The following is a 17,427-nucleotide window of genomic DNA, read 5'->3' on the forward strand; positions in this document are numbered from 1 at the left end:
CAGATGATAGATAAGTAAATAAATAAATTTCCATTAAACACTAAATGAGATGTTTAGCTGAATGTTCATGCTGTTCTTTTCCATACAATGAAAGTGGATATAGACCAGTGGATGGTCATCACACTCTAAAAAGCACAAAACAATTGCCATAAAAACATCATAAAAGTAGTCAAAAAAAAAAAAAAAAAAAAAAAAAAAAAAAAAACTGTTCCAAATCTTCCAATGCCATAAGATTAACTTAAGTTAGGGGAAATTTGAAAGTTGCTATTAAATGAAATTGGAGAATTAGATATTCTATATTATAAATAACTTAGTTTTTTTTATTTAATGTACATTATTGATTTAAATGTAACATTTTGCACTTAAAGAAATGACAAGTATGTTTAAAAAGATGTACACTCACATGAAAAGAGATATAAGTGGACTAGAACAGCGACTCTCAACTCCAGTCCTCGGGGCCCACTGCTCTGCACATTTTGTACGTCTCCCTTATTTAACACACCTGATTCAGATCATCAGCTCGTTAGGAGAAAGATCCATAAACTGAACTGATTGTGTCAGATTCATAAACACAAAATATGCAGAGCAGTGGGCCCCAAGGACTGGAGTTGAGAACCACTGGACTAGAAAAAGTAATTTTGCGTAATTGTTGCATCCACACCTGTAGATGTCACTATAAAGTAGGATGATGCCAATACAATACTATTATATCACAATCCTTTTTCTCGTAATATTGCATTGATAGTTTAGATGTGTGCATATGTCTCACAGTTCAAAAATTGTTATGGCAGTTCATATAAAACACACTAATAATAGTGTGGATTATTCATACGGGAGAACTACTCACACGCATGAATTTGTTCTTAACCTTGTTCTTATGTTAATGAATTTGGAGTATTCTAAATTGGTGACTGCATGCTTGAGGCATAAGCATGTCTGCGTTTTTATGGAACCTCGTAGCTTGAGCTTTATTGCACCCTTTCTTTCTTTTAGTGAAATATATTTAAGATGAAATATACAGCAAGACAAATAATACAGGATGTTAAAAATGCAATCTTAACACATTTAACACATGGTTTCATTGCCTGTACATTTTTTTCATAAACTGCAAAGGTTGTTGTCGAATCATGACTTGTTTGTAAAAATGTGAATATGCATATTCATGTGTACGGTTAGTAAACGTACGGCAAGACCCAATGTCCTAGAGCTGTGGATAGAGATAAAATAGCTACAAAAATGTGTGTGCAACACAAAAACATAAATCCTAAGGCGCAACTACTGAAACATGCAACAGACAGTGGCAAAACGTTTTTTATAACTGAGTGTGTGTACATTTTTCTATGTGTGTCATAAGGATAATGGTAACGCTAAGAGACTGGGCCAACAGTACTCAGCATAATTAAGATTGGGGCTCAGCACAAGTGCCCGCTTGCATGAATGCAAGGACCCTGTCAGCAGCCCAGGAAGCTGACGTCTGTTTAGACCAGCTGATCATCAACAGGACCAGTAAACAAATGGCAATAATATGAAAATAAAACACTTACAAAAACTCACGCATAGCTACTGCAATGCATGAAAGCAAAACAGGTAGAAAAGTGGACAAACAATCTGAAAGAAAAGAGAAAGCAGGCAAGACAAAAGTGAAGCAGGACAGTAAGACAAGAAGCAACAGAAGTATAAAACTCAATACAGATAATGACAGTAACAACAGAGTGATTAAAAGCAGAACTGTTCATTGTTCCCGTTTCCTGTTTGCTACCGTCACACATACACACGGCATAAAAGAAAACACTAAAGACTTTCAGTGCTCATTGTTCTTAAAATCACAGAGTTCTTGTAGTGACTCAGTCTGCCTTCTGTTTGCGAATAAACACACTTGATCAGTAAATGTACGGTATTTTCAAAGACTTGGTGTTAGAGTAGAATGAATATAGTAATGAATATATAATAAAGTCTGTAAGAATGAAGACAATGAGGGAGTGAAAGTATATATGACTAAAAAAGTCAATAAAGAAATGAGTAAAAAAGTGAGTAAATAATATAGAGAAAAAGAAAATGTTTGTGAATTATTGAGAGTGAATAATCGAGGGAATAAATTAATGTAAACACATCTTGAGTCATTAATGTGTGAATGAACAAGAAAAATGTTTAAATGAGTAAGACAAATAAGTAAATCAATGAATGTGAGGAACTGGTCAATGTTGAGCAAGTGAATGAATCAAAGAGTGACAACAGGTGAGTGAATGAGAGCAGAAACAAGTGAATGAGCGAATGAGTGAATAAATGAGGGAGTGAGACTATAAAAAATGGAAAAAAAATGAACGACGGAGTGAGTGAATGAATGAAAAGATCAAGTGAATTATAAGGTGTTGGTAAAAGAATAAGTGATGTCAATGAGTAGTCAATGATAAAGTGATTCAGTGAGAGAAAGGGTGAGAAAGTGAATGACTAGTCAAACTTATTAGGGTGAATAAATGAGTGGGTGAGTGAGTGAGTGAGTGAGTGAGTGAGTGAGTGAACGATTAACAGTTCAGGACTAGGCATTTGAGCAAGTCAAATGAGAAACTATAGTAATGAGTTAGCGTGAGTGAATAAATTTATGAATGCAATGGTTGAGTAATGAGCGAATGAATGAGAAAGAAAATGAGTGAAGAGTAAATGAATTACTGTATAAACAAGTGAATACATGTGAGAAAGAGTAAAACAAGTAAATGAGTGACTGAGTGACTGACTGAATGAGTGAGTGAGTGAGTGAGTGAGTGAGTGAGTGAGTGAGTGAGTGAGTGAGTGAACGAGTAACAGTTCAGGACTAGACATTTGAGCCAGTCAAATTAGGGAAAAAATTAATAAGTTAGATGTGAGTGTATGAGTGAGTGAATAAATCCATGAATGTGAATGGTTGAGTAATGAGTGAATGAATGAGAAAGAAAATGAGTAAAAAGTAAATTAATGAGTATATAAATAAGCAAATACATGTGAGAAATCAAAACATGTAAATAGGTGAGTGAGTGAGTGAGTGTATGAACAACAGTATATAAATGAGTGAGTGAGTGAGTGAGTGAGTGAACAAGTAATAATTCAAGACTGGACATCTGAGCAAGTCAAATGAGAGACTAAATTATTAATGTGCAAGAGTAAAGCAAGTAAGTGGATGAGTGAGTGTGTGAGTAAGTGAGTGAGTGAACGAGTAACAGTTCAGGACTAGACATTTGAGCAAGTCAAATTAGGGACAAAAATAATAAGTTAGAGTGTGAGTGTATGAGTGAGTGAATAAATCAATGAATGTGAATGGTTGAGTAATGAGTGAATGAATGAGAAAGAAAATGAGTGAAGAGTAAATTAATGAGTGTATAAATAAGCAAATACATGTGAGAAAAGTGAGTGTATGAACAACAGAATATAAGTGAGTGAGTGAGTGAGTGAGTGAGTGAGTGAACAAGTAATAGTTCAAGACTGGACATCTGAGCAAGTCAAATGAGGGACTAAATTATAAATGTGCAAGACAAAAGCAAGTAAATGGATGAGTGAGTGAGTGAGAGTGTATGAACAAAAGTAAACTGAGTGAGTGAGTGAGTGAATGAGTGAGTGAGTGAGTAAACGAGTAATGGTTCAGGACTAGACATCTGAGCAAGTCAAATTGGGGACAAACTTAAGTTAGAGTATGAGTGTATGAGTGAGTGAATAAATCAATGAATGCGAATGGTTGAGTAATGAGTGAATTAATGAGAAAGGAGTGAAGAGTAAATGAATGAGTGTATAAATAAGCAAATACATTTGAGAAAAGTAAGTGAGTGTATGAACAACAGTAAATGAGTGAGTGAGTGAGTGAGTAATCGAGTAATAGCTCAAGACTAAACATTTGAACAAGTCAAATGAGGGACTAAATTAATAAGTTAGAGTGTGTTAGAGTGATAAATATAAATCAATGAATGCAAAGGTTGAATGAGTGAATGAATGAGAAAAAAATAGTGAAAAGTAAATGAATGAGTGTATAAACAAGCGAATAAATGTGCAACAGTAAAGCAAGTAAATGGATGAGTGAGTGAGTGAGTAAGTGAATAGGTAAATGAATGAATAAGAGTAAATGGTTGAGAGTGAGTGAGTGAATGAATGAGCAAGTGAGTGAACGAGTAACAGTTCAGGGCTCAGGGTGATTGAGTGAGTGAATAAATGAGTGATTCAATGAGTGAGAGTGCGAGAGTGAGTGAGTAACTGAGCAAGTGATTTATTGTATGGGTGGAAAATTAATCAGCAAAAGTGAGTGAGTGAGTGAGTGAGTGAATGAATGAGTGGTTGAGTGACAGTGTAATTAAGTATATTAATGAGTGAAAATGTTTTCATCATTGGAAGTTTGAGTGAAAACATAACTGAATGTCTAAATGTCTAAACAAGCAAGAAATGAATAAGTGATTGTATTCTACTTATGCAAAATCTTTGTAGCAAGGCCATTACAAATCATAAAAATAATTATACATAAATTAATTTTAAAAATGAAATCTTATAAAACACACAACGTAGGTTAAGAACATTTAGTATCATCTCACAGGCGGATCTACTCGCCTGTACTTTTTCATTTAGATTACTCTGATATCTGAGGCCAAATGTGTGACATTTATATTTTCTTCTCAGAAGGACTTTGTGGAGTTGGAGGCAAATATTACAATAAGCGGGCCGCCCACAGTGTGTCTATATCTGAGGCCCGTGCCACATTCAGATCTGAAGCTTGGAGGCTTTACTTCACACAATCAGTGCGAGAGAAAGCAAACAGAAAGCAATGAGTCATGTGATTGTGTAAGCGTTCAGACAGTGAAGACAGTCCCTTCTTAACAAGGCTGAAAGCAGTTTATCGTACTGCCGTATGCGAGGTCACAGTAAACCATGGCGTGAGAAAAAATTCTGAATATTTTTCAAGGTTTGATAAGCATATTTAATGGTGCAGTGTGCATTTGAGCAACAAGGGAGAGGAAAGAAGTACTTACTAGGATCTGATTTGGAAAATGTGTCTCTGTCAAGCAGGTTTCTGTAAAAAAAGAAATGAAACATAAGAGTTATAAGTATGCATTAAAACTGGAAGACAAACTGGAGCTTATAAAATGTATGGCAACATATTTCCATAAATAAGTTTGTGTAAACTGTTGGTGTCGGCACACAAGAAGTATTGAGCAGGAAATGCTAAAGAAAATTGTAGCATTTTTTACATTCTCCTTCATAACTCACAGACAACAACACATTCTATACCTGCTACTTTTTCATAAGAAAAATGTGTATATTCGTATGTGGAAAAACATGTCCTGTTAATAGATTTAAACTACTATTTCTCAAAACAACACCATTTATCTGAACAAGAATGTCTTTACTATTTTTTAACAGTTTAAATGTCTTTACAGTCACTCTGAACCAACTTGATGCATCCTAGGTAAATATAACTTTTTAAAAGGTTATGTATATATCATTTGTGATTAATGTTACATTTTAGCCAATAGTTAATATAAATCAATCAAAATTCAAAAGGTACGAAAACTACCAATACTGACATTTAATTTTTATACTTCAAAACACTGCTTTATTGAGCATATGTTGAAGAAGTGTTATCATAATAATGTTCATGATTAAAGAAATAATAAAATAAATTAGAGCACTACAATTGCCCTTCTGTTACAGCTGACCCCAGTCTCGTCTCCAGAGTTACGTTAATAGTGAATAGAAGATGTGGCTTGGCCTTTACAAACTAATTACGACAAATTAACGAAAACTGACAGCCATTGAAGATCTACTTAACTGGAGAATGAACCACTGCAAAATTGTTTACAATAAGACCACCACTATCAGCCAGACAGAGTGAAGTAACATATGCAAATACGAGCAAATCATAAAAAAGGTCATTCCCATATAAAGTCTTAAAGGTACACATATAGACTCAAAAACGTGCCTTTGAAATGTTTTCAAAAGTTTTCAAGCCCCTGGAATGCTGCTGTCATGTAAATAAACGGCCAAAACGCATATAAAGTTTGCTGTTTTTCATTGAAAATTGAGTTGTGTAAACATCCCCTCAGAGAGAGGCTAGAAATGAGGCTTGAAAACTAGCATTATACGCAGACGGAGAAATACAAAGAGTGCAGAATATAGGCGCATTAAGGTAGACGGTCAAGGTAAACTTGGCAGGCGCAGCAGGAAAGATATGAAGTTCTGCATCTGGGCTTTAGTAACTATGCATTAGTGCAGGTTGTGAGGTAAATGATTGTGTCAGTGGTGGGTTCTGAAAGTCTGCCCTGTCCTTTCTGATAAAATCTTGAGTTTAGGCCAGAGGTTTTCCGTTGCAAGAAGAAGAGATTGTGCTGAGACACTGGAAATAAAATCTTTCTGAGCTACAGCCGTTCCATTATGAGAACATGCTTAGTATATCCCTTGACAATCGGGACAAATCCCTGGGATTGTCAGGGACTTCCATGTAGTGTCTTAGGTACTCCCGCTTTCTCGCTTTGCCTCACCTGTTGTCTTTCCTAAAGGAATAATTCTGATTATTTTCATCATAATGCATATGGACAGCATCGGTCTGTCAGCATCATGTTCCTTGGTGTTTATAAGCACACTGAAAATATTTTTACTGTAAATATACTTACGATGGAATTTTAGCAGTCAAGCGGGCAATAAACACACGAGATAGCAAAGAAACGCTTCCTGTTTGTGTAAAAGTTATCTTTGCCAATCTTGTCAAGGCTAGGTAAAAAAATGGTGGAAAAGTTACTTTGCATGAAAGGGACATTACATCAAGACTTTTCTCCCGTCTTTTCTCTTGTCTCTTGACGTAAGTGTCATCTATCTGTCTCCTGGTCTATTTATGTATGATTTATTCATGCTTTACTTTTGGAACTGTGAGATGTACTTTTATGATCTTATTGATTTATTTTATTTTTTAATGGGTTAAAAACTTAGATCTTTTTAGGTCAGTTTTGTATGGTGTATTGGCATTAAACTGTGGAACCCAATAAATACAAAGTTAGAAATAATAAAATAAAATAAAATAAAATAAAAAAGGGACAGCATTGTCATCCAAGATGTTCATGTCTTTCTTTCTTCAGTCGTAAAGAAATTATGTTTTTTGAGGAAAACATTTCAGCATTTTTCTCCATATAATGGACTGATATGGTGCCCCGATTTTGAACTTTCAAAATGCAGTTTAAATGCGGCTTCAAAAGATCCCAAATGCAGTTGTAAACAATCCCAGCCGAGTCTTATCTAGCGAAACGATCAGTTATTTTCATAAAAAAATACAATTTAAATACTTTTTAACCTCAAACACTCGTCTTGTCTTGCTCTCGTTGAACTCTGTGTATTCTGGCTCAAAACCGGGTCACCATTATATGGAGAAAAATGCTGAAATGTTTTACTCAAAAAACATAAATTCTTTACGACTGAAGACAGAAAGACATGAACATCTTGGATGACAAGGGGGTGAATACATTATATGTGAATCTTTGTTTTGGAAGTGGACTTTTCCTTTAAGGTCCTGGTATTCTGGCAACAGAATGTCCTGCCAAATTATTTCTTGTATTTCGTATGCATGGTCAATGTTCCATATGCTCTTAAATATCTGTAGGCACATCTACATTTGCAAAACTGTGTATAAATCCAGAGCACAATGTATCCCACAATGCAAAGCGCTTAACTTGACCTTCCATTTCCGTGTGTCAAATGATTCAGAAGTGATTAAAATCTTTTTCTTGTTTAATCTGATTGGATTGCCAAGACACTTGTAACTGGATTGAAATATTAATTAACTTTATATTTCTGAGATGAACTGGAGACCACTTTCTGAATTAAAGATAATGTGGTCATGTGACAACATCGCATACTGGCTGTCTGAAACATTTGTCATTGCACATTACGTGAAAAATATTAGGCAGGAAGTATGCTAGTAGTCCATTTATCAGGTATTTGTAAAGTCAATTTATTGATATAGCACATTCAAAAACATCTACTGTCTGCCAAAGTGCTATACATAAATGATATAGATACTATAAAAAGACATAAAAAACAACAGATAACCCATAACAAATTTAGTATATTTTACAATACATAAAATACCATTAATCCAAAGGCCAAGGAATACAAATATGTCTTCAGCCATGATTAAAAAACAACCAAAAATTCCTTTCAATTAATCCTTATGCAGTCAATCACAAATGACTGAACATTCATCTAAATTAATTGATTTAAAAGAGTGGGAACCATGAAGAACATTTAGCTCTTAAAACATCTGAAATCCTGAAGTTTACTCATTGTGTTGTTGTAGACAATGGGTGCCTTGGTGTCAAAAAGATTGAGAACTGCTGACTTCCTCCACCAAGAAAAGATTATTTGGATGCACTACATCAAATTTACCAGATGTGGTTTAACAAAATACTGCCAGGCTTCCATTGCAAGTGTAACACTTTTCCTGCTCATTTTTACATGTCAGAGTAAACAGATACATTGAATTGAAAATAACCCAGAATGCTCCTTTTAATCTGTGATTCTGGGCAGCTGCACACATGGGGTAACGTCATGTTGGGTTTCCAGTGCTTGCAGGGTCCAGCGCGCTCGATAAGGGCTTCCACCTGACATGCTAATAAAATTGACACATGCTTCAAGGAGTTTTCAGTGGAAAGGATGATAAATGCATAAAAACAGCTCTTTCTCTCAGCTGTAATTTCCAGTGGGTGGGTGAATGTTCCTGGCAAGCTGACGAAGGGGAAAGACCTCAAGGACAAGACGGTGAGAGAGAGACAGACGGGTAAAGAGAATGAGACGGAGAGACAGGAAGACTGGACGACAGTAAACGAAAAGAGATACAGATATACTGAGTAGGAATGTATTTGCTACCAGCTGTTTATTTGCTCAACATGTTATTTAATGTGTTTAAAACTGGGTTTGAGAATGATATTTGACTTATTGACCCTTCGCAAAAAAACAAAAAATATCTTGCATGTCTGTTGCGGTCGCGTCTCTTGCGGCATCTCACGTTCTAAAAATTCTAAAAATGCTGCACTCAAGAAGTTCACTCCCATCTTCTTGCATGTTTTTCCTATTCCACTACCCACGTTGCATCTTTGTCAACACAAAAGCACATTGTAAAAATACTAAAAATCCCATCAAAATAAATATGAGTGACCAATTTTGGTGTCCTCATTAAATTACATTTCTAAAAGCGAATTTATATGCATAGAAAACATATTTAATACTGAAAGTGTCTACTTTAAATGTTTCAAATAACTTTAGTGAAAATAAATGTCAAAATATGGGTGAAATAATGTTTTATCATCATTCAGCATAACAGATATATTTAGGTAAAAATGAAACAACATTACTTGCAGTATTCTGCCCTGATTAAAAATGTCTTGCTCACAAACCCAAAGGTTTGAAAGACAAGGGCAAAGACTAGTAAAGATATAAAATGACACTTAATTAGTATTTTAATGTCATTTAATGTTTCTTGATCTAAATATGTCTGACAAGATTTTTTTGGTATATAAACTATTGCTTCACTAAATTATATTTTAGTGGATGTCTTCTGTAAATCATGGTAAAAATGTATGATAGTCATCTTTTTTTTTGCTCAGAAAAAAACAGGATACATTCTAATGTACAAAAAAAATACAGTTTTTTATTTAATTTAATTTAATTTTTATTTTTTATTGTTTTATTTTATTTTCTATTGTTTTGATGTTTGAAAACTTTTCGTCGTTGACCCACATATTAAGATGATTATTATAACTTTTAACACAGTTATTAATAAATGAGATTCTGTGACTTTATTTAAAAGCTCACAGGGCAAATAGCTTCTAGTTAAACTGGATTGCAGTTGGTAAATAAGACGTGATGAAATACTGCATACCAAAACATCGCAAAACCATTTAGAGAATTTGCCCTAAAGCGACGTGTCTTCAGTGTCAACAATTAAACTGCCGATAGATCGAGTGACAGTGCTAAAGGTTTCTAACCCCGAAGTTCATGGGTGGCATCAAAAGTGCAGCGTGATCTCTAGTCAGAGTGTAAATAACAGGGCAAGAGGGAGTAGGAGGATAATAGAGCTCTCTGTGCAACCATCATCTATTTCATCCGCTGACAGGATACAGACAGATGCAGCCCCTCGGAGCTAGAGTGAGGGGTGCCAGAGTGAGAGACATCAAAGCTGGAAGTGAAAGCGCGGGTGAGATGTTGCTTGTCACATGTTAGGAATCCCTGTGCAAAAATCACAGAGGAAAACGTGACATTCCCGGCAGTTCACACCCACCCACTCTCCTTCTCTCCCAGACAACATCCAGTCTCCCTTAATAATCAGCAAGTGTTCAGACTGTGCAGTCTGCATGTCTTCAACAAGATCAGTGGTTACTTACTGTATTTCATAACAGTTAGAAATAAAACACATCATTCACCCCAAGCCTTCATTTTCCTGTCAGACCTCTGACCAAATGGTTTTAGATTTAAATTACAACTATAGTTATACACTCAAATATCAGCTCAATTATGTATCTTCAAATCAAAAATTGTGGATTACCAGAAAACCAGAAAACACATATGTATTGGCTTTCAATATCTATATTACACATTTATTGGAAAGGGTTCAAACAATGTTTTTCATGCTTGTTCAATAACCCATAAAAAAATATTATTTAGACATCCTTTGCTGACCCTATATGAATAATAATAATCATATAATCTTTGAGTAAAAGACTGTCAAAATTTTGATCAAATTTTTTTTTTCCTGCAGTTTTTCTTTTTAAGTCATATTTATGGGCTTAATACACCTTTATTGTGAGAGGACAGTGAAGAACCAACAGGAAAGTACTGGGAGAAGAGAGCGGAGGAGAGCGGAAGTATCAGCAAAGGACCTTGAGGTGGGATTCGAACTTGAGTCGTCGTGAGTGCAGTTGCACTATATAGTCGCACTAACTACAAGGCTATGGGTGCCGACCAGTTTATGATTGTCATGAAAACAGTAAAGTTTAACCCTGAGGAGTCTGAGTTTTGGGGCCCTGCAGAAGTTTTGACAAAACATGACATTTGTGCTTTTTTCAGTATAAATATTAATGGCTACACTGTAATCAGCACAAACTGGGCTACAATAATATGTAAGCAACATGAATGTACATGTTTCACAGAGCAGTTTGCGGACACAGAAGACAGAAAGTGCACCCTTTTTGTTTTCTTTATTTTACAGAAGCACAAAGTTTTGCTGTTATTATGAGAGTATACAAATAAAAGTGGACCCTTTACAGATTCGAATGATGTATTGCTTATTGCTTATTGTAGTTTCCTTAAGGAAAAATACCACAAAACACGCCAACGTGTTTGTTGACCCAAGAGGGTTAAAGCATTAACACACTGTTTTGTTTAAAAAAAATAAAATAAAAAAATACAAAAGGTAATTCACAACTTTTATTAGGCCTCAGTCTGCTTGTATACTCATAGTGACATGAAATTTAGACTTAAACATAATTTACTCAAGTAGCATTTCCTTATGTCCACCGGTGTTCGGTATCAGTAATCACTTCCAAAAAGACCAGATTAAACCAGTGTGATCTTAATTTTTTAAACCTGTTTTTAAAACAGTTATCATCTTACAGTTATCAACAGTTTTTATCTTAGTTTTGGTTTTAGTTTACCATAATTACCCTGGTATGTGCCTTAAGGTGTTTACTACATTCCTTTAATTTTTAACATTTTACTTACTTGTCATTTTAGCACTTAGAGTAAAGTTGGTGTGTGGAATCTGATCCGAAGACAATTTTTTTTGAAAGGCATGCTGTTCTAAGAACATGTTTTTCATTTTCAGTTTTGTTTCACCCTGATGGGAAGACACTTTCCTTGGGCATATGTTGATGTAAATATAAGCTAGCGGATTTAGCGTCGGTCAGCTGGGACGGCCATCGTGCTTTAATCACCGCCGCGGCCAAGCAGCAATCAGACGCGCTGAGAGCGGCGAGGGAATCGGTTCGTCAGAGGCACAGCTGTTTGAATACCCAGAGAGAAGCAAGGGCTTTTAATTAAAGAACAGTCACAGTACAGTGGACCTGCTACGCTTTCCCGCCGTGTCATTTTACGGGGGGAGGAGGGGAGGGGTGTGACAGAGGAACTAAGGAAGTGTGACAAATGCTTATACGATTACACAAAGGTGCTGTGATAAAACGGGAGCAGAGAGGGGCAAGCGAAGGGGGATGCGTAAATATGATACCAATTTTCGCAGAAATAGCTTTTCTAAAGATATAAACACAGAGGGAACAGCCTAGAGAGGAATGTTCAGGCCTTGGGAAAATAAGCTATGAAGTCGGAATTTATTTTGAGATTAACTGTAAATAGCAGCTAAAATGACTGGACACCTGCTGAAAAGAGCAACACTAGCCACCATTATCCCTGTCGAATGAACCTCCAAGCTAATTTCCACAATGTAAACTTTAGTTTTTAGACTTGCACATGCGCATGACACAAATTTGTCACCAGAATAGTACACGCTTACTGTACGGGCACCACCCGATTTTTGGACTTTGTACGCGCAGATGCGCACTGAATTTGTTTTGCACTTATTAATTGTTCCACAAGGTGGCAGCACTGTCCTGGACGGTTGTTTCACAGTAGAAAATTAAACTAAAGAGACGAAACAACAACAACAACAAAAAAGCAAAGATTGCAACAACAACAGATGCCCGCACTGACAAGCATGAGAGAGCTACAACTTTAGTTTAAAAGAGTACAAAGACATTTTTATCAGCCATAAACTCTGGAGAGAACTAGAGCAGACACCAGATAAAGATGAAGCATTCTGGGGCGTATGTGTTGATCACCTGTGTTCACACACGATATCAAACGGAGTATACTTCTGAAAGGCTAGGGCTTTAGGCTAGTTCAAGCTTAGCTGCTCTGTACATTTGTTGTGTTTTGTTTTTTTAACTAGTATAACCAGCAAAAATGCTTTTATTAACCAGACTCAAACGAAAATGATTGTCATGCAATTATTTTTTAAGTATTATAATTATACAGACACAAAAGAAAAATAGACTTGCACCAATCATCAAAATACACCCCAAATCAAACAAATAAACAAATATATTTATAAACACACACACATACACATACAAGATATTCAAAAAAGAAACACACCCATAAACAAAGAAATAAATAAATAAAAATATAAAAAATAACAATATGAAAAAACACATGATGTCTTTTTAAATAATATTTTTGCAACTTATATATACTGTAAAATAACTTATAAATACTACACTTATATACAGCATGCATACTGCCTCATTTTTTTATAAAACTTTAAATAAAGTAACCATCACATCTTAATCACCTTTAAAGGGGTCATGAACTGAGAAACCAAAATTCCCTTGATATTTTGATATAAGTGGTCACTGTTAAAACATCCTGTTTGTTTCAGAACTTAAAACTTTGTCTTTAGCCTAAAAATAGCTTATTCTGAAGGCAGTCTGCCAAAACGACAGCGTTTGGAATATTCTACTCTATGATGTGATGTATGGATAAGCACTGCCTTCACAGAACACATAGTGTTTACGAAAGAGGCAAATGCACAGGTCTATGCAGAAAACAAACGATAAAGATGGCTCTGAAGACAAGATGCTGTGCCGTGCCAAGTTGTGGAAAAACAGCGTTTGCGTTGCCTTCCTTCTGATCCCAATGTTAGGAAAGAGTGAATGAACTTTAATTTTAATTAAGATCCAGTCTGCGTCAGTAAGAACTTGGCCCTTTGTTCACTTCATTTTACCACGGATTCATTTACAAACAAGACACAATGCGGCATTTTCAAAAAAGTTTTGACTAAAAGACGATGCTGTGTTGGCTGTCCCCTAATAATCGACTAACTGTTAGTCGACAAGAAGAGGCTTGATCGACCAAAATTTTATTAATCGCTTAGCCACAGAAAACAAAATCCACGGCAAGAGGCAAAGTCACGCAGTCTGTGACGAACAGATCGTTAATGGCTGGTCTATGTGGTAATATAGTACATCGGGCAGGACATCCAAACTCACCTATCATTTATCAACCTCAAATATGGCTTTTTATCTGAAAGATGTATGTAGTAGCAACTTTAAGTAATACATCTTTCGAATCTGTAAATACTCTACGTTTAATTGTGTGCACTCAGAATAACAACGAAACATTGCGCTTTTGTAAAATAATGAAAGCAAATAAGATGCGCTTTTTGCTGTCTCGCTCTCTGTGAACTTCAGCGTGAAAGACATGTCTTACAGACATGAAAAATATATCTATAGAGAGTGAAATGTCTACTTTTAAATGAATCAATTCATATGAACAACACATATTATCAGATTATGTAATCCGTATGAAACATGCAAGCGCATCCACCACTGCAGAGACGACAAGTCAGTGTCGTCAACTTCATCTCTTGAGCCAAAAACAAAGAAAGCGCTAGTTTATCAGTAAATTAATAAAAGGTTAATGCAGTCTCTTTGCTGTTTTCTCCTGACACATTCATAATTATTATAACTGCCGGTGTGCTATGGCAAGCTTGTTTTTTGTGATGGGCGCTTATTAGACTATGTATGCAATTAAAGGCTCATTATTTTGATTTATATGGTTTATTAATAAACATGCGACTAATATTCGACTAATGCTTAAAATGAACGACTACTAGTCGACCAGAAAAATCTTTAAGCGAGGCCAGCCCTAGTCACAACACAAGTGTGAGTAACTATTATCATTATGTGGACACTATTACTTTGTCTTTTCTTACAGATCGTTTGATATGTATTGAGTTTATGCATTTTTGACTTAAATCATGCCAGCGTCTATTTATGAGGAATGTACGCTGTCGAACATACAAAACTAAACCAATAATAGCAGTGGACATTTACATCAGAGTCTACAATCCACCACACCTGTTCAAACAGAGCGTTCTGATAAGGGGGGCTAAAAACAGGAAAATAGCTTATTACTTCTAAATTATGATGATTTTGTTGTAAATATCTTGATAACATTATAAGTAAACCTCAGAGAACAGTCCAAAAAAAAAACAAAGGCAGTTCATGACCCCTTTAACCAATTAGCTAATTAAAAATGTTAAAGGTCTTAGTTTCTCTGATTCCCAACCAGGTCTGATCTGCAAATGCTCCGACACGTTTGTTCTGGAACAACATACCGATTAACCAGACAGATTTCTCACCAGTCAGGTTCAGGTATTTGTGTTATGGTTATGATTAGAGCTGGTTTGGAGTTCGAACAACATTCAGCATTCAAGCAATCACTGCCCTCTGATTTTAAGAGTTGATTAGGGTTAAGTAACCTACTGTATGATGTTTGACAATGTCTATGATGTTGTTCTAAGACCAACAAAGCATGGTCATCTATTACCACATCCTGATAAATCGTATGTGCGTGAAGGGCAGGTCTCTGTGAAACATTCAGCATTATACTGGCTTTGAAACCAAAGACAATGGCCAAGAATTTGACTTGGAGGCCATCAAAGCAACTAAGAAAGTAGAATTCACCTAGGACTAAGGCGCAGATACATGTCAGATACAGGCACTGGCTGAAACTTGCACAAGGTATCAGATATCCTGATATCCCTCAAGATTACATGAGATTTTTAAGCTTAGACAAGTTTTGTGTTATCTTCCACCACTCTATCATTATCCCTGCTTTCATATGGCACATAACAATCTCCTATTAAAAAAAAAAAAAAAAAATAAAAAATAAAAACAATTCTCAGCAATCTACATTCAGTTTGAGCAGTTGAGGAATTGGGAATAGCCTTCAAAGATTACAGTATAATTTAAAATCATAATTCAAATTCATACTTTACTTTGAGTGCCTTGGACTACGGATACCTTCATCAGGAGGGATTTTACACCCTTAGCTTGCCTTGAGATACTGAGATAATGATTTAATTGTAAAGGTACATTTTGGTTCTTGTTTGTTTGTGACTTTTCTACTAACAAATTACTGACAATGTCTGCAGCAGCATGTCACCTTTTGTAAATCAGCATGATTGTCATTTTGAAGGGTACAGTTAAACTGTATTATACAGCTGTCTACCAAAAGGCATTAATAGCTACAAAATTTCACAGCTTGCATTTCTGCCTACATGGTGTTAAATATGATAAGTTCTGGAAAAGTTCAAAAACACAACATGTGTCTAATTGCCCATGCAGAGTTTGACTTACCAATTATACATATCTATAATTAATAAAATGAATATTAATTGATAAGCTACAAAAACACAGATGCCAAAATGTAGTTTGCATTCTATCAAATTATTCTTCTCATTAAACTGCTGCTGTGGTTTACATGTTGTCGCATAGACATCATGACCTACTTTTAGTATAACTAAGACGTTTTCTTAAAATAATTAAATAAATTCAACGCTTGCATTATAAGTACCAGGAACAATGCATTGTTTAAAATGCAACTGCGCACATGTCCAAATCAAGGCTAGAGTGTGGAGAAAATCAAAACAAGTGCTGGAAATTGAAAGAAAGACTTTCAGGCAACTAATGAATAACACAAACAGTTGTCTAATTACTGTAGATGGCAACATTTAAAGGCTGTTCAGAAAAATGGAGGGATGATAAAGTGAGAGAGACAGACAGATACAGAGCATGACAGGTCTGCCATGTGTGGCTGCCTTCAGCACAGTCACAACTCACTGTGGGACCCCAGTGAGGCTGGAGGCAGTTACCCTGACAACTAACCGCCAATAATGATGTCTGCGGCTTTGATTGACACCTGCTCGATCTCTCTTAATAGCATGTATAGAGATCTCAAACATGAATATATGAAGATCTCACTTTGCTTTTTCAGTCCCCTATTTTCCGATTAGATATCTTTCATCATTTTAACAAGCAGAACGAACCGGCGCTTCTGATTGGCCCTATGACAGCGTTGCCTTGGTGACATGCTGGGCTCTGACGGCCCCTCGGGACCTCACCTAGCTGTCGTCAGGTTCAGGCTGAGAAATAAATTGGATCTGTGTGAGAAGAGAGTAGCTAGACGACTCCTACAGAACAGTTAGTCATACAGCAGCTAATTACATGAAAAAGGCTTAACCAATTTAGTTTGGGAATTTCTGTTCTTCAGGTGTCGCCTACTACCGCCAAAAGTAACCCTGCACGAAGAACAGAAGAGAGGACTGTAAGACAGAGTGGAGAGGGGAAGGGAAGAAAAAAATGAGAGGAGATGAGGATAAGGGGAGAGGATCAAAAGGGGAGATGGAGAAAGAATAACAGGAGATGACAGAATGGAATGAGAGGAGAGGAGAGGAGAGGAGAGGAGAGGAGAGGAGAGGAGGAGAGGAGGGGAGAGGAGAACATTAGAGGAGATGATGATAAGGGGAGAAGATCAAAAGGGGAGAACGAGAAAGAAATGAGAGAAAACAAGATGATAGAATTATAGGAGAGGAGAGGAGAG

The 17,427-nt window shown here is 35.9% G+C and overlaps 1 protein-coding gene across 1 annotated transcript in view; it reads right to left on the bottom strand.

Annotated features, from left to right (window-relative positions):
- Positions 1-17,427, bottom strand: part of LOC127163786 (copine-8) — a 120,738-nt gene that overhangs the window by 73,897 nt on the left and 29,414 nt on the right. The window contains exon 2 of the mRNA XM_051107171.1: positions 4,980-5,020. Within this exon, the coding sequence (XP_050963128.1) occupies positions 4,980-5,020 (41 nt within the window). The remainder of the gene's footprint in view (positions 1-4,979; positions 5,021-17,427) is intronic.

Source organism: Labeo rohita, chromosome 4 (assembly GCF_022985175.1).
Source record: "Labeo rohita strain BAU-BD-2019 chromosome 4, IGBB_LRoh.1.0, whole genome shotgun sequence".
NCBI classification, from domain to species: domain Eukaryota; kingdom Metazoa; phylum Chordata; class Actinopteri; order Cypriniformes; family Cyprinidae; genus Labeo; species Labeo rohita.